Below are 22,371 nucleotides of genomic sequence, written 5' to 3'. Positions count from 1 at the left end.
GTTAAGCGACTGCCTTCGGCTCAGGTCATGATCCTGGAGTCCCGGGATCGAGTCCCGCATCGGGCTCCCTGCTCAGCGGGGAGTCTGCTTCTCCCTCTGACCCTCCTCCCTCTCATGCTCTCTGTCTCTCATTCTCTCTCAAATAAATAAATAAATAAATCTTAAAAAAAAAAAAAAAAAAAAAAAAGAAGTAGGTTTCTTCATGATGTCCAATGAGGTGAAAATGTCTTTTTTACTTGTCTGGCTGTCTTTTTTTTTTTTTTTCTTAAGAACCTAAAATGAATGTCTAAGTATATATTGGAGTTTAATTATATCTGTAATTTCACCTCTTAGCATATTATAGAATTGAGCATTAGTTGTGCCTTTAGTTTTTTATTTGTTGGCTGATTCAGATAATCAAATCTTAGAGAATATGAGATTATATATTCTTAACTTGTAACAAAGGAATAAGGTAATCTCTACCATATTCAGTTACATATTTTCTCAATTTATTTAACTTCTGTTGATGACACATGTAACCAATCAATATTCATCATAGGATAAGGAATGCTAATCTTTTTAGTTGTATTCACTGGGAATGAGTTTTAAATTTCTTTTTTCCAGATCCCTTTAAGATGCACCATGATGATGGCCTGGAGGATTTTCTCTTTCTCCCCAGTGGAACCAATGCTTCAGCATTTACAGAACGAAATGATCCCCTGCAAGACAGTTATGGTATGATGTCTTCAACTGGATTTATTGCTTAACTCCCAACAATTAATGTGGCCTTTTACCCATCACCTTTGAAGTTAACCACTAGGCAAAGTCATGTTTTTTGGCTCTGGCTGTAACAAGGCTCTATCTAGATTGGGCTCAGGAGAGAATTCAGCAGTTGGGGTGCTCAGGGTCTGCTCACCTCCTCTTGTGAGATCTTGAATACGATATGATAGGGCCAGATTCCGTCTCCACATTTTACTAGCTCATTACCTTGGGTAAGTTATATCCTCTCTAAACTTTGATTTCTTTATCTACAATATGGGGCCAGCAATAGTTCCTACCTTAAAGATGTGGTGATAATGAAATAAAATTTTGTAAAAGCACTTCTCATAGCATCTGGTACTTAGTAAACATTAAACAGATCTTAGTTCTCAATTAGTAGTATCCTCATTCCTGGTTTTGTGTAACTTTTAACATGAATGTGGCCAGGATACTGTGGGGGAGGTAAAACTTTACTTCCTCCCATCTTAGGTTGTCAGCTGAGACTCTAAAACAAAAAGATTAACAGGAGACACATGCAGCATCCATCATACGGGTGAAAAGTGACTCAAAGCGGTAGCTTAGAATTTTGGTTAGCATCTTCAACAAAGAACAGTAAATGTGTAAAGAAATGACAGGACAAAGGAAAGCAGTTTTAGGCTTTCATGAGTGGCAAACTGGGGGAAGAAAATGCATGGGAGGGAACTGATGGAGTAAGGTTTGTCTACAGATTCCTCTAGTGCCCTCTCTGGGCTGATAAGAGTCTGGGTCCAGGAAGTGGAGAATTTATATCCTGCCTTTAAGCAGAAGGTGGAGAGGTTTTTCTAGGTTTACTGCTCCCTACTTGCCTTCAGCTCAAAATAATTTTTATGTCAAAGAGGCATATTTTGGTGGTGACTTTCAGGTTTCCTTCAGTACCTATCACTAATAAGTCCCACTTCCAACAATGCTTATAATTTTGTATTTGTAAAGGTCATGGCTAATAATATGTTGCATTTATGCTTCTCTTTGGACTGCAGATCTCTAGGGGGAAGGATGTTAAATGGGTTGACCTTGATGCTATCTATGTAGTCTCCCGATGCTTTTCAGCTTTTAGTGAGTCATTGAGTCCCATTGACTTCTTTACAGCATCTTCTCTTCCTTTATGCTCCCTCTGCCTTCCCCCATGTAAAGCCCCTATCACTTTATACCTAGGCTGCTCCCTTTTAAATTCATTCCAAATATACCTGCTCATTTGGTCACCAGGTCCCTGTTCTGTATTCATCACCTCATTTTCATTAAGACCTTAAGACACTCTATTTTTTTTCTCTTCAAGTCTAAATTTCTCTGGCTTTCCAGGTCCTTCTTCCATTGTTTGTTCTAATCCTGTTTTCCCTTTCTGGTACGCAACATCTACTTGAATCCAACTAATTTTGTAGTCGCAGAAACATTCTTGTCCTATTGGCATTTTCATACCTTTCTTTGCTCCGTGTTCTCCATCCTTGAAATTGACTACTCTCTCCTCTCTTCCTGCTCTTGCTTCTCCTCTGAAGCCTTCTGTGACTATTCTGGTCCTCATGGTTGTTTTTAAACTCTTAGAGCACTTAGTCCATACTATACAGTATTTGATACATGTCTGTCTTGCCTCTCTAGCTAAATTGTAATACTCTTGCTGGCAAGGACCATGTGATAGTAAATCCCCTATTATGTCTTAGAGCACAGCATAATAACAATCCCTTAACACTTGTCTATTTCTTAATTTATAAAGCATTTTCACAAAACTGTTGTAATGTTGCAGAGGGAGGCATTGATTTCATTTTACAGATGAGGAAATCAAGACTCTCAGTTCCTTACTATGTGTTATGTTGTATCAGTTGTGTTATTTATTGGTGCTAGCATTCAGTCTTTGGTATTTTTACTCTTCACAACACAATGTAGAAGGTAGCCAATCAATGCTGACTAATGACATGACAGTCAGTTAACAATTTGCCAAAACCCTGAAGAACATCAATGGTTTTTACTTTAAAACTTTCTTGCTTTGTTTTTCATTGGTCCTGTGTCGTTATGGCAATATATATAAAGCTGACTTTTTTTTGAAGATTTTATTCATTTATTAGAGAGAAAGCAGGCATGAACAGGGGGAGGGGCAGAGGGAGAGAGAGAAGCAGGCTCCTTGCTAAGCAGGGAGCCCGACATGGGGCTCGATCCCAGGACTCTGGGATCATGACCTGAGCCAAAGGCAGATGTATAAAGCTGATTTTAAATATCATATGCCTTTTTCTCCCTATTATTGACCCAGTTTTCAAAAATCTGTTTGTGTTTTCAATATTAGGTCTGTTTCCCTGTGACACATTTGCTCCTGCAAGTATTGGACCTCAGGGGTGGCCTGTGGAAGCCCCAAACTCTCCATACTCGGAATCCTTCATTTCCCCAGAGGCCGTGACACACCCTCTGCAGCCCACAGCAGGTAACTTATTAGAACCCCTCTTTATCACTTAATGGTTATAGTATTTTAGTCAATTTAAATCATCAGACTTAAGTTTTAGCAGCGTAGAGCAGTATAGATAAAAATTTCAGAACTATCACAAATGCTTTTATTCCTTTACTGATTTCACAGCTGAAGGAATGAAGGTGTGGTTGAAATACAATACTTGGAGTTCGAGGGCAGAGAAAATCCCTTTTTAATTGAGTGCATACTCAGGACTCGGAGGTTTTTTTCTGGATGTCCCACAGGTTCCCATTCTTAAAATAATTGTGTGCCTGTGTTGTTGTTGTTGTTGTTGTTGTTTTTAAACCTGTGTTTTTTTCTTTCCTTTTCCTTTCTTTCTCCACTCTTTACTCTCTCAGTATCCTGTTCTTCTCAGTACTGGGACTATCAGAGAGTAGGCACAAATACATTAACTAGACAGCTTTTTAAGTCCTGTTTAGGGTGTTATGGTCACAAAATCTAGATACTCCTATGCTCTCAGAAAATAAGTTTTGAATGCAGAGCTACAAGCACACAATGATGGGTCCTAAATTTCCAACTTACTTCCCGTAGAGCCAGCCGAAGAGGTAGAAGTGACATCAGCAGAAGAGAGGGCATCAACAGAAGCATTGGAAATCATGATGGGACTGAAGGCTGCTGACATGGCACCATCTAGAGAAACAGAGATGTCTCCAGCCAAGGACATGGCACAGGCCACAGAAACAGAGGTGGCATTGGCTAAAGACACGGAACCATCTACCAAGTCAGATGTGACACTGGCTAAGGACATGGAGTCACCTATCGAATCGGATATGGCCCTAGTCAAGGACATGGTACTACCCAGAGAAACCGAAGAAGCCCCAGTTAAGGATGCTGTATTGTCCACAGAAACCGATGTCTCTTTAGCCAAGGACATGGTACTGCCCACAGAAACAGAGGTAGCCCCAGCCAAGGATGTATTACCATTCAAAGAAACAGAGAGGGCCCCACCTATAAAAATGGATGTGTCCCCAGATGAGGGCCTGGTACCACCCGCAGACAGAGAGATGGCCCCAGCCAAGGGTGTGGTATCACTCTCAGAAATAGAAGTGGCACTGGCTAAGGATGTTGTATCGTCCACAGAAATATCCCCAGCCAAGGAGGTGGCCTTGTCCCCAGAGACAGAGGTGGCCCTGACTGGGGACGTGGCGCTGCCCCCGGAAACCAAGGTGGCCCCAGTCAAGGATATGGCTCCACATCCAGTTACAGAAAAGGCTCTAGTGAAGGACGTGGCTCCATCCCCACAAGCAGAGATGGCCCTAGGCAAGGATGTGGCTCCACCCCAAGAAACAGAGTTGGCCCTGGGCAAGGACATGGTTTCACCTCCAAAAACAGAGATGGCCCTGGGTGAGAATGTGGCTGTGTCCCCAGAAACAGAAGTAACCCTGATCAAGGATGTGCCTCAGCCTCCAGAAACAGAGTTAACCCTGGCTAAGGATGTGGCTCCGCCCCCTGGGACAGAGGTGACTCTGGCCAACAGTGTGAGTCCAGCCAAGGATGTTGCAGTACTCTCAGAAACAGAGGTGACACCAGTTCCAGTTAAGGACATGGACACTGCACGGTCACAGGAAGAAATAAGTGAGGAGTCCCAGTTAAAATCTCTCAAGGATGAGGGGCAGTCAGCTGCATCTACTTTTATCATTTCTCCAGGTATGGGTTTATGTTTACTCAGTATTTCTGTCTCCCAGGGTCTCACCAGAAAGGTGAGGGACAAATGTCGTACCAGATAAAATAAAGACAATTACACTGTATTTTGCAAGTCTACACACATTGCTGCTCTCCTAGACTATCTTTCTCACCTTCATCCTCCTCCGGTTTCCAACATCTCCCTCCTTATTTCTCTGCTGATCTGTTTTCCTTGTTGGTAATTTCAACAATAAAAGAACGTTCACAGACTTTTGCCACCTCGTCTGCCGACTTGTGTACTGTACCCCTAGTCTCTGCCTCAGTCCCGTTACTGGCAGTAAACCGTGCCTGCTCCTTATTATGGCCGATCTCCATTTTGCCCCTAGACCCCACCTCCTCTTCCCTACTTTAGGATGCCCTAGCCATTCTTTCCTTTCTTGCCACTCACCAGTTTTTCCCCCTGTCCATTGAATCATTCCCACCAACATACAAATATTTATATTTCCCATTTAAAACAAAACAGTTTCCCAGCTTCACCTTCCAGCTACCACTCCATTTCTCTGCTGCCCTCAGAGGAGCATCTCTCATTCCTCCAAAACTATTCCTGCTTCCAGTTTCTGAAAGGTGGAAAAAGAGCTGCAGTAGTGCTACTCTAAAACCTGTGTGGTTTTTACTGTTACATTTAGATCCAGCCACAGCCGTGGGCCAAAAGTCCAACCTGCCGACAGATGAGGATTATGTGTTAGAGAAACAAGAGCAGAAGAAACCATTCAGTAGTCAACCTTCCGACCTTCCTTCAGAGACCTCAGGTAAGCGAGAGAAACACAGTGGACTCTCTGAAACCACTTGGACTGGGAGCGATGGGTTGGTGGTGGTCGACGTCCCTGGTTTTGTGGTGGTTTAATTAGCAGTATTGTTTATGAAGTCCATTCTCTTTCTTAGACAGATTTTTATCTTGTTTAGGCAGAAAGTCAGCTGCTTACATATTTTTAAATTATCGCATCAACTCAAGACATCTAAATTTTAACTCAGTTCAGCTGTCCACTATTCTGTGCTGTGTGGTCTTGGGCAGGTTATTTAACTTTCCTGTTTCTCTGTTTATTCAGCTATAAGAGGAATATGTTGGTCAAATGTTCTATAAACCTTTGCTAGTAAACCCTTGCTAGTTACAGTGTGTTTCGTGGCCCAACAGCATCTTTATTGCTTGGGAGCCTGTTAGAAATGCATCATCCTGGATTCCACCTCAGACCTTCATATGCATTTTAACAAGTTCTCCAGATAAATCTTGTATACACTGAACTCGGAGAGGCACTGCTCCAGGGTACTTTCTAACTTGGAGTTCAGTCATTCAGTGAACTTTAAGGTTACGTGTTTTTGATGTAAGCCCAAAGCATGTGTGTATGATTATCAACTTAATGATTCTCTGCTCACTTCTCTGTGACTGATTAGAATGTGCACTTGAGGGCAGGGACCATGACTTACGTCACTGAGATTCTGTAGTGCTTATATACTGTCTAGCCCCAAGTAGGAGCTAAATAAAGTTCGATCTTTTTAAATGTTGTTTTAGTGACCAATATATCAATAAAGATTTATCAAGTCCTTATCGTGTACAAAGTACACCATGCTGAGGCATATATAGTTATTTAAGTCTGGGTCCTTGCCCTTGTGTTGTTATATCATAGCCTGGATGGTGAGGAAAGTTGCCAGGCATGAACTCTGAAACCAAAGAGTTATATAATAATTCAATAAATAGTATAAGAGATAGCACCAAATAGCTGCTGGTTAATTGCCAAATTAAATGTTATAAATGTTGTGGAGTACTAAAGCCTAGCACTTTTTTGAGAGAAGCAGTAATTGACCTGAGGTGTTAAATCAAGGGTAGGATTTGGAGGACATTGGAGGGTAAAAACAAGAACAAACGGTGCTATGTAAGTGTTCTAATGTTCTCTGAAATCATTTCATTGGGTCAGACTTGACAAAAGCTGTCCTAGACCTGCTCTTAGTGGGACTCTTTGCAGGACCTTGAATCCATGCTGCATTGACTTGGCGACAGGAGGTTGGAGCAGTTGATTTCCTGAAACTTTTCTAAGGGTGGTTATCCTAATTGTTCTCATTCTACCTACTGGGCATTATGTGTATTTTTCTGTCTTTCAGGAAGTACACTTAGGAACAGAACATTGAAATCTAACACATTTGTCTTTCAAAGTAGGAGGCTTTGGTTCTGGAATGATGAGGATTTTTCTTTGGCCAAAATACTAATTCAGTATCTTTTTTTCTTTTCTACCGCCCCCCCCCCCCGCCACCTCCCCAGCATAAGTCTGGCCTCCTATTTTGTTTCCCAGAGTTGATCTGGTTAGCCTGACAACTAATTAATATAATATTGGTGACAGACTCTTAGAATTATAAATTCTGTCCAAAATCATATATATTTCATTCAGTTAATTAACAAATGTCACCAAAAAGAGATAGGAGCTTACCATCTTGTTGCGGAATTGGGAATTATGTACCTATTAAAAATAATGACAAATATAAATATCAGATGAGATTTACAGGCACTACTTATTATAGAAGGTTTAGAAGATCTCTGAATTTTTTTCTTTACCTGAGATGATGATCTTTGTTAATTTGCTAATTCCAGTTAAGAGTGAGAAATACTTTAGAAAAAAACTGTTTTCCTAAATCAATTAGTGTGTGGGTTGGTGAAAATAAACTTAACTGAGTCAGTAAATGGACTTTTTTTTTTTTTTTTTAAAGAAACAATAACAAGGAGTTTTTTGGAATTTTGGCCAACTTCATGTATTACAGGTACCCCTCCCACACAAGGCAAACAAGTGTGCAGACCCAGTGATCGCAGGTCCACTCGGCCCAGGCCTGCCAGGGTCCCTCCTGAGCTGCTGGGAGGCTCTTCTCCACGGAAGACTCTCAATCCCGGCCTGGGCCCCTGCTCTTTGTCTGAGTTGGGTTGGGTCTCTGGTCCGTCTACTTATGGTGAGCCTGGGAACCAAAGGAAAACTACTCATGTTGACTTCCTTGAACCCAAGCGAGATCTTGGCAGGGAGGCCTGGGAGATAGAAAGCCCACCAATGATGATGAAGAAAAAAAAGAAGAAACCAAAGCAAAAGAGATATTCTCAACCCCGGGCTGGGGGACCTTGGGATGACGACAGTGCAGACGACCATAAAGGTCATCCCTTTGCAGCAGACCCAGAGAAATCAGGGGTTCTCCCCACCCTGCCTCCCACAGTGGGCACAGAATATGGACTGGCGTCCAGAGAAAACTTAAAAAAGGAATGTGAAGTGGAGTCCAGAGCTGCCAAACTGGTAGGTGAGAACTTTGTCTCAGAAAGTCTCAGCGTTCCTTTGTGTCCTTTGGAAGAACCCCTGAAAACTGCAGGAAGTTCTCAGCCTAAGCCAGGAAGAGAAGCGAAAGTCAGTGGTAACAAGTCAGTACCACTGGGCCAGGACCAGAAATGGCTACAGCCAGGTGAAGGCAAACCAGAGTCTACACCCCACCTGAAGACCCCTATGGATGAAGGCCAGACAGTAGGCTCACCTGGTCTGAAAGAACCCTTGACAGAAGTTTCTGCACACAAAGTAGAAATTCCTTTGGAGACCAGACCCAAAGAGGGTTGCTCTCCTGTCTTGGACCAAGAGGCCATGGGTGGGGATTCAAAACCCACAGCAGCAAAAGAATTGCCTGATCTGGTGCCCACTTTGCCAACAGATACCTCGTTAGGAAGTAGTCTAAAAGAAGGGAATGATGAAAGTAAAGTGACTAAATTGCAGAAAGACAAACAGACAGGGTTTTCTGAAGGGGTTAAAGAACTAACAAAGGAAGCTCTTCCAAAGCCAAGCCAAGAGATGAGCATCTTGGCTTCCAAGCAGCCGCAGGACGAGATGTTAGTTCTGACACCTGGGCTAGAGAATGAGCCATCTCAGAGAATGGCAGGTGATGGCAGAAGCAGAAAGGCAAGGGCAGGTTCTGGGAGGGTGAGAGCCAGTTCTGGGAAGGGAAGAGCAAGATCTGAGCCACCATTTTTTGTGGACAGCTGGAAGGACGGCCCAGCTGTTCTTGCGCCAAGTGAGCCAGCCCCTAAAACCGAAAGAACGCCTGCCGGGGAGAAGAGTGAGGAGCTGGGTTCTTCAAAGCAACCAGGGACCATAGTGAGTCTCATTGAGGGGGTGGTGATGGGGGAGCCTCCAGAGACGGCTGACGCTAGGGGGGCCAGCGCCTCACACATGTTGATTCCTTTGGGAAATGGGTCAGGCACAGCTCAGACTTCCAGCGCTAGAACAGAAAGAGGGGCCGCAGCCGTCGATAGGGGTGTCAGTAGCCAGAGCAAGGAAGGAAAGTGTCCTTGGATGGGTAGTGAGGCAGCTCCTTGGATTTCTGAAAAGCCTAAAAAAAGGAGTAGTGAGGGCAAAAACAAAAAGTTCAAAAATAATTATTCCACACAGCCTGCTAGAATGGAGAGCAAGGAAGAAACCCCCAACCCACCTTTTGTAGGGAAGGCTAGAGATGCTGGGAGTACTCCTCATCAAAACAAACATGTAGGACTCGCTTTCCCTTTAAATCAGGATCCTTTGTCCCCATGTACATCAGCTATTCCCACAGTGGAAGTAGGTGACCGAAAGGGGAGGAATGATGAGGTTAATTCTTTTGAGCTTGGGGCTCTTGGTGGGAACAAGACAAACATAGTCAAGGACTCCACTGTTACTGAACCAGCTACCAAGGTGACAGATGTGAGCTGCCAAGGCCAAATCCAGGGGACAGGATTTGTCCCTTCAGCACTGTCTATAGAGAATAAGACCGATGCAGCCAAGGGACATGCTGACAAACCAAATGAAAGGAGCAAAGATGGAAAAAGTAAAAAGGTTAAAAATAGTTTTCCCCAGAAGCATCTTCTGGAGAATAGGATAGATGCATCAAAAATACGTGTTCCCATGGAAACCACAGGGGACCACAGAACTGAAGGAATGGGCTATGTGGACGAAAATAGAAATATCACTTTTACCTGCCCCAGAACACTCCCAGGGTTGATGAATAAGTCAGCCCCTCCAGAGGCTCTGGAGTCAGCAGCCTGTGAAGGACTGCCCACTCCTGCTTCTCAAGTAGTAAAGGAGGGTGATTCTTTTCCAAACCTCTTGGCAGAAAGTGGGCAAGAGACCTCTCCGGCCCAGATATCCAAATTATTAGTGGTAGATAATTGCAGCAAAGACGGAGTCCCAGGTGAGGAAAGACCCAAGGCCCCCTCCGCTGTTAGGCCTTCTGCAAGCACGGGAGGAGGGGTTGCCCTCACTTTTACAGCAGCCGTAGAAACAGTTAACAGCCAGGGAGGTAACTGTCTTACGAATAAAGGTGAGCTTGCTGATCCCATGAAGAATGAAGCAGGGATGGATGGAGGACCTGTGATGGGAGGATCTGAGTCAGTGCCCAGTGCTGCATCTAAGCCTTCAATAGAAAAAATCACAGAGCTCGCAAAGGGACATCTTTCTGGAGTGCCAGTAGAAGACCAGAGCCTACCAGGTGAGGTCAGAGTCCTAGAAGCATGTGCAGATATGAATAATTTTCCAACACACTCAGTTAACAAAAAGAAAGAGTCTGAGGAAGGTTCTGCTCCAGTTCAAATCCCTGACTTACTGGAAGACAAAGCACAAAAGCCCGGTTTCTGTGAGGACCAAAATGCTGACAGTCGAGATTCCAAGGACCCAGACAGTTTGAATAAGGAGGTAGATAGGGCCCTTTTGCCTCCAAAAAGTGAAAAAAATAAAGTGGAAGAAGTTAGTCTGGCTTCTAAAATCACTGAATCGGAACATATTTCCTCGGCAACACCAGAATTCCAGTCAGATTTCCCAGACGGCAGAACTGTAGGTCCTCCGTCGCGGGCGGTAGATAAGTTCGTAGTGCCTACTTCCAAGGATCCGGAACTCCCAGAACCCAAAGATAAGATCTCGGAGGCCCCTGACAAAATGACCGAAAAGTCTGAGCCGAAGGCACCAGGAGAAGGGAAGAAGGAAGATAAAAGCCGAATGGTAGAACCCTTGAAAGGCTACATGAGACCCACCAAGTCCCGAGGCCTTACTCCACTTTTGCCAAAGTCTACCGTCCAGGAGCGAGAGAGACCCAAGCAGCTGAAGTCCAGCGGTATGACCCTGCCATGGGGAAATGTGTGTGCTTGTGGCTTTTGAGTCAGCATCCAAAAGGCAAAGAGCTTGTGCTTTGGTTCCATCCAGACTCTAATCATCCTTGTTAATCGTTGGTTTGTCAGCATGAAAATGTGTAACTGCTAATTACGTGTTTTCTGCAGCCAAGGCATGCCTTGTGTCCAGCTTAAGGAGGCTGGTGACTTGGTTGCATGCCTTTTTACCCAGCACTGAACCTTGAGTTTTAGGGGAAGTTGAATTTCAAACAATGAATTGTTTAACAGAAGGTCTATCACCATCCACTATTCTTAATTAAAAAAAAAAATGTGCCTCCTGTGTGTAAAGCTTACGGCCAGATTTAATCATTATTTTGTATAAGGATTCACAGGAGGAAAGAAAACATTTCAGGTCCAGCTGTATGCGTGGGATTTATTTTCTTGTCAGTATATATTTGTAGCTTGTGCTGGTGGGACTGAATATCCAAACTGCTTTTGGAGTCATGAAAATGGTCTTCCCCATATGAGGACATGGTGACTAGCTTCCGACCAGCATTGCTAGGCACAGACTCTGTGTTTCTAGAAGTGGGAAACGATCTCTCAGTGACGCAACCACATCTTCTACCAGTTTGCTGTTCATAGCCATTGGCCACAGTTGCACGTTGGGTGGAGTTGGGGCATAGTCTTTGTCCATGTGACATAGTCTGCATCCTTGGACAAGTCTGTAAAACTTGCTGATGTGGGATTCTTCCTATTTTTGCCCTTTTTGGACCTCCTCAGTCAAGTACTTGGAATGAGACTGAGAAATATATTTCCTTCGAGATTTAGAAATGTTTTCTTTCTTTTTTTCCTGAAAAGTATACATCTAATCATGGCTTCCCTGAGCCTAACCTTCAAAAAATGTTTCCTAGCCTTTGAGGTTTTGCAGCCTTCTGATGATGCTGTTTCTCACCTTGCATGATGCAGCTACTAACTCCAGAAATTTAAAACAAAACAAAAAAACACGAGTTGGCCTTAGGGTTTTGGACAGCCTTCGTCAGGGGATGATGTGCTGCATGATATGGACTTTTTGTTTTGGGTAAAGCTTGTGCTTTGCATGGATTTTGTACCCAGTAAGGAATACGTGCTGTGTGAGTAGAGAATACTAAAGGTCATTATCTGCATAAGACATTCTCATCTTTTCTGTTTTTATCTTTCTTCTATTAGCTACCCTATTGCCAAGGCAGAAAATGAAGTCATAGATACAGGGCGTTCCAGCCTTCGTTAGGATTTCAGTGTTCTATCCAGTTCTTTCGTATTAGTTTTTAGACTGGTTCTTCAGTTTGAACAGTGATACAAAGGGTGACATAAATTTTCTGAATGCTAGCCATTTCTTTTTGCTCACTATTTCTAAAGAAATGTAGTTAGAGGATTTGTTTGAGTAAGCAAAGCAGAAGTTTCAGAACTTTCAAGGCCTTGCCTTGGCCAAGCCAAGCTCAGAGAGATTGTGTTGTTAGGGGTAGCCTTGCAGGGTGGCTGAGGAGAGAATAGTAGATTTCAGGCAAAAGTTATTGTTTCTTCTATGACTCTATCACACCTTCCCCCTAAGGACAGTATTTACTTTTTTTAATAGTTAAATTTCTTTTTCAGGGTGCCTCAGTCATTAAGCGTCTGCCTTCAGCTCGGGTCATGATCCGAGGGTCCTGGGATCGAGCCCCGCATCGGGCTCCCTGCTCAGTGGGAAGTCTGCTTCTACCTCTCCCACTCCCCCTGCTTGTGTTAACTCTCTCACTATGTCTCTGTTAAAGAAATTTTGAATCAGTTAGTACATTCCCATGGTATGAAGGGGTGTGCACTTAAACGTAAGTCTGTGTCCTTCCATCAATCCCCATCCAAATTTCCCTCTCCAGAGGCACCCAATGTTAAGCATGTCTTTATACATCCTTCCAGAGAGTTTATGCATAAAGAAGCAATGACATATACATTTGTGGATTTTATACAAATGAGACCTACTGTACGTACTGGTGTGTGCCTTGCTTTGTAAACTTAACAGTTATTTTTTTTTTAAGATTTTTATTTATCTGAGAGAGAGAGAGAGAGAGAAGGTATACAAGCAGGGGGAGAGGCAAAGGAAGAGGGAGAAGCAGACTCCCCACTGAGCTGGGAGCCCGATGCGGGGCTCGATCCCAGGACCTGGAGATCATCACCTGAGCCGAAGGCAGATGCTTAACCATCTGAGCCACCCAGGTGCCCCCGTAAACTTAACAATCATTTTAAAGGTCTTTACAGATCAGTACAAAGAAGGGGGCCTCATTCTTATTTAATAGCTGTATAGCATTTTCATCATGTGGATATAACCTAATGTATTTTACCACTTCTTTATTGGTGGACATTTAGGTGTTTCCTAGTTTTTCTTTATTAGAAGCAAGGTACATAGACTGTCCTTGTATGTACAGAATGTCCTAGTTGTGCTAGCACATCTGTGTAATAAAAAAGGACTCTGGAGTAGACTCTCTGGTTTGAAGACTGTGGATTGGTAATTTTGACAGGTGTTGCCACTCGGTCCCCCATAGGGCCACAGAGGTACACTCACGCTCGGCACATACCGTACTGCCCTCCTCTACTTTCTCCACTCCTGCGTGTTCCTCTGACTGTGTGTGCTGACCTTACGGGTGAGCATTTGTTTCTGGGCTTAGATTTATTTTGTGTTTTACTTATTTGGTGACTTCCTTATGTATTACCAAGTTTATAAAAGAACATATAATTAGCAATATATTTACTTCCCTATTTCCAAAGAGGATACAATTGGCAAAAGAGAATTAATTTAGGGGCGCCTGAGTGGTTAAGCATCCATCCATCCCTACTCTGAGTTTATGAAAATAACTTCTATTTTTAATTTTTCATATTTTGGATCTCTGATCGGTGTAGAATTGACAAGTGTGTGTGTGTGTGTGTGTGTGTGTGTGTGTGTGATTTATGAGATGTGACGTAGAATTTCTTGGTCGCCTACCAGCATGTGTCTAATCTGTCTCCTACCGAAGTGCCACCCTTGCCAGGCTCTGCATTCCTGTGTGTATTTGCCGTTGTCTGATCCATTGGTCTTTCCACTGAGGCTTCAGTAGCATAATGCGGCTTTAATAGTATGTTGTCCTAACTAAGAGGTCTAGTCCCACTTCTCACCCTATGACTGTTTTTTAGAGTTTTCCTGACTCTTCTGCCCACTTATTACTACATATAAAATTGAGAATTGACTTGTATAGTTTTGTAAAAAGATAAATAAAAATCCAGTCAGCATTTTTCTTTGAATCACATTAAATGTATCGGTTATCCTCAGGAGAGGTGATGTCTTGTATGGTGAGATTTTCTATCCAGCCACAGAATACTGTGCCATGTTCAGTAACCTCACATGTTCGGGTGTGCATGCCTTCCTCCCTCACTGGGGTATTTTGATGTTTTCTTCATGCAGATCTTCCAGTAAGAAGATCTTCCATGCAGATTTCTAGTCAGGCTTCTTCCAGGATATCCAGGAAGCAGGTGAATGTGCAGATACAGAGCTTCAGGCAACCCTGAGGCAGGGAACTGAGTGGAATGGGGAGTGTAGTGATTTTTGATAGGAGACTAGGCAGGTGGCCCCTCATACTAAAATACCATTGGTCATGTAGACTCTGAGGTTTAATCCATGACTGGTTCTAGACCTGGCCTTGTTAAATGTTTCCTTTGTTCTTCACTTCAGATCATTTGTGTTAACTGCCCGCCCCCCAGATTGCCAGTGATTAATAGCAACTACCATCTGTTGAGTGAATACCATGTGCCTAGTTATCTATCGATAGGTAGGTAGGTAGGTCGTCATACATACACACACACCAAAACAATGGTATGAAGTATTCTCTCCATTTTACAGATGAGAAAATGGCGAACTCTCCACATGAAGGTCATGCAGATAGTATAATATCAGAGGTAGAATTTGAACCCAAGTTTTTCTGACACTAAGGCCTGTGCTTTTCTCATTCTTGCCTCAGAGGAACCTTCCAGAAATTTTAGGTCTTAAAAAGAAACAGATGAAGGTTGACAATTGGTCATTATATTTTTTTTATTTTAATATCTAAGCACTAACTAAGTACTTTTTTAGGTAGAGAAATGGAAACACATCATGAGGACATAAATTTTAAATCGGAGGCTAATTTGGGATTGCGGTCTAGGTCTTTTGGCTCTGTCTAGCATTTTATTCTCCAGGCTGAGACTATGTTTGATTTATTCATGTGTTTCCCGTAACAGCTAGTATTGAGCTTTACATATATATGCTGCCTAATGACATTTTTAAAATTATAAATGAATTATCTTAGGTGCCCCTAATGAATTCTCTTTTGCCAGTCTTATCCTCTTTGGAAATAGGCTAAGTGAATATATTGCTAACTATATGCTCTCACTGTTTCCGCTCCTGTTATGTTTTCATGCCACTCTCAAGTTTATGGAACATTCTGCATGTTCTGAGGCATGGAGGATTGTAAGACTTTGGGAAATCTAAGCTCACTTTGTCAGAAAAGGACTTCCCGTGGGACTGGTTTTTGTGAATGGAAGAGCAGGTGTGAAAGGACGACCCTCTACTGGACTCAAGTGTGTGCTGTCGCTTCACACCAGTTGCTTCCCTGGCAGCCAGGTAGAGCTGTGAGTGACAGTGCACTTGGCATGTTGTCCTGGGAGTGCAACAGTCACCATGGATCCCCATAGACAGGCCCTTCCCTTTGCCATAGTTAGAACCTGGCCGCCTTTTTTCTGGCTTCATTTCTTTTTCTTTAGTTTGCCTGAGCCCTTCTTCCAGCAGCTGGGAATGTCAGTTTATGGTGGGAAGTTCTCTTGGCATGAAACTCGAAGTAATTTATAAACCCCAGATCCTAACAGTTTCATAAATAAAATATGCTCAGCAGATGAAAAAACCATTTGTAATCTTAAAACTTGCTACAATTTTACAACCGGAGAAGTATGTGTTTGGTAATACCTTTTTTCCTGCTGCTTTCTTCCCACCTACCTGCTCATTCTCTGGCTTTTTTAAAAATAGCTGTATATTAAAGAAACTTAATGGGAAATTCTATATGTCATACAACTAAAAATAGCTACCATTTTTTGAAACTTACTATATGCTCAGCACTGTCTTAAACTCTTTTAACCCTCAAAGAATCCTGGGCTACCGTTTGCCTCATTTGAGCCAGAGCATGTAAATATTCTTTGAAATGAGTCCAGCATATATTAATTTTTCTACTTTAAAATGAGGTTCTTCCCCTCACACTCCCTCGCTGGTCATTTTTATCTTCTGGTGACAATAATATTGGAAGATTTGGAAAACAAACGATAAACAATTGAGCTTCTGATTTTTGATGTTGCAGGTATATTTACTTATTTAAAATATGAAGGTGCACCTGGCTGGCTCAGTTGGTAGAGCATGCAACTCTTGATTTGGGGGTTGTAAATTTGAGCCCCGCATTGGGTGTAGAGATTACTGAAAAATAAAATCTTAAAAAAAAATAATAAGATAAAATAAAATATGAAGTGGACAATAAAGAGGTCTTCCCTTTATTGTATTTCCCTTTATTTCCCTTACCTTATTATTTTTTTTAAGATTTTATTTATTTATTTTTATTTTTTTATTTATTTTTTAAGATTTTATTTATTTGACAGAGAGAGAGAGTAGAAGCAGGGAGAGTGGCAGGGAGAGGGAGAAGCAGGCGCCCCACTGAGCAAGGAGCCTGATGAGGGGCTTGATCCCAGGACCCTGAGATCATGACCTGAGCTGAAGGCAGACGCTTAACCGACTGCCTGGGCGCCCCTCCGCCCTTATTACCTCTTAACTTTAACCTAAGATATTGAAGCAGGTCGTTTCAGCTGTGAGCAGATTGAAATTGTTCGTTTTTAAATTGTTTAGCAATGATGGCAGTTTGTTTAAGTTTAGACAAAAATGTAATTGTCAAACATTGCCTAGTGCTCTGTAAATAGTGGACACTCAACATGATTTGGACTTTTTAGTATTTAGTTCATTCATTCATTTAGCAGACACCAGGTAACATTACTCCCACATTCTAAGGGTAGATTAATGACCCACTCTCTACTCCTCAAGGATTCCAGAGTGGGGAGATAAACACACAAACAGATAATTTACTGTAGTGAGAAAAGTTCTGTAATTTGAGCTATGAGTTTGTAGAGCAAAGGCAAGTAAAGCTTTCTAGGGGACAGACTGTGTAAAGGCATAGTGAAGTATAGGTGCATGGAATATTTGAGAAGTAGCAAACATTTTGCAGTGACTGACATATAAGTCAAATTGGAAAGCAGGGAGATCTGTGAAACATTCTGAGATGAGATTGAGAGGAAGAATATAAGCTCTTGAAGGGTCCTGGGAGCCGGTGTGTTGCCTCCATAAGCGGAGGATCTTAGACTTCGTGACTCGTGGTGGAGGAGATGGGGAGGTACCTATTTTAGTTGGATGATTCTCTTTTCTTTTTCCTGGAGGCTTATGGGAGGGTCAGTACTATGCTAAAAGAACAAAGGGTTAGAGTTTCCAAGTCCTACTTCTTGGGGTACGTTTCATCTGTAAACATTTTAATGCTTTAGGGTGTCAAATGACAAAAATAATAAAATTTAGTAAGGAGTTTGATGTCCTTTATTCAAAGGAAAACAATCCATGGATTGGGGAAGTACAGTGCCTAAGAAGCAGAGGCGCTCTCTTCCCGAGGGATTTTGGGCAAGAGCGAGTTTTATAGAGCATTACAAGAGGGACTGCGTAACAGCATGACTAAGAGGTTAGAGACTTCCTTATAAGGCTAGCAGCAGGTCCTATTTTCTAGGGTAAGGTAAGCTAGCTAAAGCTAAGTTGGAGGGTTGTAATTGGTATATGTTAGATTTCCTTGACAGTGAGCCGTTTTCCAAATGTGCAGACTTAGATTTTTAGACTTTAGATTTGTGATGTGAGCCAGGCCTCCATTTTGTGGGTCCCAGTATGCAATTTGTCTTTATCAGGAGTCACAGAAGTTCGATTTCTAGCTTCAGTTTTTTTTATCTTGTTTGCTTCCCAATCTTTGAAACTTAATTAGGGAGAATCACGGTTTTCTTGAGTTAAACATGTACTAAGAAATGTGTCTGAAATTCAGTAAAATATGGCTTTGAAATGTTTTTGCATATAAGTATGTGCATATAAACACAAACATCATTTCCTTCCAGGTAAGAAACTTAGACTGCAACTTTGTACCCTTCGGGTTTTGTTAGTAAAGAGTGTCATCAGTCATTGTAATCAGTAGAATCATCGACTGTCACTGTAGTGATAATTTATTAGAAATTGTTTCCTGGAGACAGTAACTGGGAACATTTGGTCAATCTGGAAAGTAGCTTCGTTGCCTTGGTAACGGATAGGAAAGATGCAGGGAAACCAGTTGTGGAACATACCAAACCAAGGCCCTGAACACGTTGAGTACTCGCTCAAGGCCCAGGCAAAAACAGAAACATCTGCCAGTTGTGCCAACACGCTTGGAGGCTAGACATGTCGTTATATGGTCTGATGAAAGAGCCTTAGAAGCCACCTACTGACCAGACACATGGGAATCTCTGCACTTTCCTCAGACTCAGAATGGAACGGAAAAGTCTTTAACCCAAAGGACCTTCCAAATTGGAACCTCTCTAAATGAGTTTAATGATGGGAAGGGTCAGGCCAAATGATACAGAGTCCGTATAAAAGGAGTCCACTCATCCTTCCACTGAGAGAACTTTTCTAAGATCCTACTTAACGTGTATCCGAGTGCTGGGCACCCCCATGGCAAAAATGGACTGGTCATTTTCTCGCTTCCTAGTAGCTCCCGGGAAAGGCACATAAGTAAAAGATTATGGTGTAGTTGCCGAATCCTAAGACAGAGTAGAGCAAGTATGATGTTGTAAAAACATGAATGAGTCAGTTTGGGGGTGAGGGTCTGGGAGACTTCACAGAGGTGACATTGAAGTGAGTTCTGTAAGAATAGTAGAACCTAGAGGAAAGAATTCCAGTGGCGGCGGAGTCTAGAATTGAAGCCTTCTGGTTCCTAAGTACATTTATTTTTGCCTGGACATGCTCAGCCTTTTAAGACTTCATGTAAGTTCCTCATCTACCAACTTGATAAAAATATCACAGTGGCTGGGGAGGTTTGAGTTCTTACTCCAGCTGTGTCCTGGGGGTGAATGTGAATTCCCGAGTGAAACTATGTCTTTAATTCCGAATCGGACCAGAGCACTGACAGAGCCATCCTCAGATTTTACTAATTCTTCTGTACTAGGTTTTCCCCATCTTTTGTGATCCAGGTGGCATTCACCTCATTTGAAAATCTTTAAACCCATTAATTCTTGTTCTGTGTGATTTCTTCCTTGGTATGTGTTGGTATAGCCACTCTATCCCCTTCCCTGTGTAAAAGTCTCTGGATCTCCACTTTTTCTTACTGAAGCAGGACCTGCCTGCCTATTCAGAAACCCCATGAAGGGAAGCTCACAGTGTTGAGGCACTATGCAAAAACATAACATAAACTTAAGTGGTTTTTTTAATTTATTTTTTTATTATGTTAATCACCATACATTACATCATTAGTTTTTGATGTAGTGTTCCATGATTCATTGTTTGCATATAACACCCAGTGCTCCATGCAGTACGTGCCCTCTTTAATACCCACCACCAGGCTAACCCATCCCCCCACCCCCCTCCCCTCTAGAACCCTCAGTTTGTTTCTCAGAGTCCATAGTCTCTCATGGTTCATCTCCCCCTCCAATTTCCCCCCCTTCATTCTTTCCTTCCTGCTATTTTCTTCTTCTTCTTTTTTTTTTTAACATATAATGTATTATTTGTTTCAGAGGTACAGGTCTGTGATTCATCAGTCTTACACAATTCACAGTGCTCACCATAGCACATACCCTCCCCAATGTCTATCACCCAGCCACCCCATCCCTCCCACCCACCCCCCACTCCAGCAACCCTCAGTTTGTTTCCTGAGATTAAGAATTCCTCATATCAGTGAGGTCATATGATACATGTCTTTCTCTGATTGACTTATTTTGCTCAGCATAATACCCTCCAGTTCCATCCACGTCGTTGCAAATGGCAAGATTTCATTCCTTTTGATGGCTGCATAATATTCCATTGTGTGTGTGTGTGTGTGTGTGTGTGTGTGTGTGTGTGTGTGTGTATACCACGTCTTCTTTATCCATTCATCTGTCGATGGACATCTTGGCTCTTTCCATAGTTTGGCTATTGTGGACATTGCTGCTATAAACATCGGGATGTACGTACCCCTTCGGATCCCTACATTTGTATCTTTGGGGTAAATACCCAGTAGTGCAATTGCTGGATCATATGGTAGCTCTATTTTCAACTTTTTGAGGAACCTCCATACTGTTTTCCAGAGTGGCTGTACCAGCTTGCATTCCCAATGAACTTAAGTTCTCTTGAGAATGGAAACTCATAACTGAAGATTGCTAAGGAAGAGGTTACTCGCACCTTCCTCATTCTTTGCATAATTAAAACAAAACAAGATCATGATGAAGGTATAAAGTAGACAGTAGAACTAAATGCATTGCTTCTTTTTCTCCTTTATTTCAAGCTTGCTTTGCCCCCTAAACCCATACGTATATACACATTGTATATTAATTTGGAAGTTTTGAATTGATCATAAGAAGATAAATTATAAGTATTGTAAATTAAAGCCTATAGTACTTGTCTTCACTGAGCAAAACAGAAACGATGAAAAGGAGATGCATCCAGTGACTAAGATGAAGTTCTGCTCAGCAGTGTGGGAAGACTGGTGGTTAAAAACCAGGCATCTTCCACGTGGCTTTTCCATTAACTCACCATGTGATCTCAGACAAACCACTGCATTTTCCCTCCTCTAGATCCCGTTTGCTCTTCTGTAAATGAGCAGATGAAGGTAGAGGAGTTGCAGTGTTCTGATCCTGTCCTGTAGCACATAGTTCATTGTCCTTGCAGTACTGTTTTTATAAAATGATCCTTATCCGTTTAAGAAACAAAACAAAGGAGCAAAGGGGGAAAAAAAGTGAGACAAACCAAGAAACAGACTCTTAACTACGGGGGAATGGAGGAAGCAGGTGATGGGGATTAAGGAGGGTACTTGTGATGGGCATCGGGTGATTCAAATAAAAACTTAAAAAAAAAATGTGAAAATAGAATAAAATGATCCTTGTCCTCAGAGCTTGGGAGAATAGAATATTATTTTCTTTAGGCAGTTCCTCAGATTTTGAGAGCTAGCTAGCTTTTCTTTTTCTCTTATCTGTTAATTATTGAAATTGGGGTTTGTATGGTGTTTCTTGGTGGTGGTAGTTTATTTTTGCCTACCTTTGTCAGAGGGGACTTCATGCGGTAATTCTCCAGTCCAGGGATTTATGCTTTATCATTTCACATCAAATTCCCTACTGGAAGTGGTAAAACCTACTTCATACATGAATACATTTTCTTAGTGTTTTGTTGGGGGTTTTTAATTTTATTTTATTATTTTATTTTATTTTTTTTAAAGATTTTATTTATTTATTTGACATAGAGACTGCGAGAGAGGGAACACAAGCAGGGGGAGTGGGAAAGGGAGAAGCAGGCTTCCCGCCGAGCAGGGAGCCCGATGCGGGGCTCGATCCCAGGGCCCTGAGATCATGACCTGAGCCGAAGGCAGTCGCTCAACCAACTGAGCCACCCAGGTGCCCCTGTTGGGTTTTTTTAAGCTAGCATCAGTGGGTACATTCTCTGTGTTAAATGGTTTTTATGTTGTATTACTTCACCCCTACACAAGGGGTGGATTTTGTGGGTGTCCCCATATTATGCCTTATGTTCTCCTATTGTGCTCAGACCCTGTGGTGACACCAAGCTTATGTGTAAGATTGAGCATCTAGCTGACATGGTGCCTTGGGCACTCACCTGTACTCTGGGCTTCCTGTCTGGGCTTATACCTCTTGGCCACTGACCCCTCAGATTGCCTCTTAAACTCTGACTCTTGAGCCTTATAACTCTGAGGCCTCTGCTTGGTACAATAGCCAGATGCCACATCATTGTCTTTTTTCAGGCTGACCACAGTCCTGATAAGCAATAAGAACTACGGTCCAGAATATGTGCTCCTTTGTGACCGGCCGGCTTTATTCTCCTGGTTCCTGCTCCTGGTCTTTGGCTGACTTGCAGTTTGCTATTTATAGATAGAGTCACTGAGACAAGATATGTGGGATTTGAAGGTACCAGGGACTGGCAGTTCTCGTTATTGCCTGAGCTTTGTTTGTTTTGTTTGTTGTTGGTGCCAGTGGGAGGGTTTGGATAACCTGGCTAGAATTAAACATCACTGGACTCTAGGGAACAAGTGTCCATGCTTGTTCTTCACCTAGGTTCTCTCTGCCCCGTCAGAATATGTCAGCCAACTGA

General features: G+C 42.4%; 1 protein-coding gene across 11 annotated transcripts in view; it reads left to right on the top strand.

The window, feature by feature from the left end:
- The window catches only part of MAP4 (microtubule associated protein 4), a 192,089-nt gene that overhangs the window by 132,837 nt on the left and 36,881 nt on the right, over positions 1-22,371 (top strand). For 7 of the 11 annotated variants that reach the window (XM_032412644.1, XM_032412643.1, XM_032412642.1 and 4 more), the window contains exons 5-8: positions 604-714; positions 3,047-3,181; positions 3,755-4,870; positions 5,533-5,655. In XM_032412644.1, the coding sequence (XP_032268535.1) occupies positions 604-714; positions 3,047-3,181; positions 3,755-4,870; positions 5,533-5,655 (1,485 nt within the window). Of the gene's footprint in view, positions 1-603; positions 715-3,046; positions 3,182-3,754; positions 4,871-5,532; positions 5,656-7,651; positions 12,587-22,371 lie in introns of those variants that run through there. The other 4 variants (XM_032412638.1, XM_032412637.1, XM_032412635.1 and 1 more) reach the window with 2 other exon arrangements.

This window comes from Phoca vitulina, unplaced genomic scaffold, assembly GCF_004348235.1.
Source record: "Phoca vitulina isolate PV1807 unplaced genomic scaffold, GSC_HSeal_1.0 scaffold13, whole genome shotgun sequence".
NCBI lineage: Eukaryota > Metazoa > Chordata > Mammalia > Carnivora > Phocidae > Phoca > Phoca vitulina.
The sequence above is the reverse complement of the archived record's forward strand: the minus strand, read 5'-3'. Positions and strand labels throughout refer to the sequence as shown.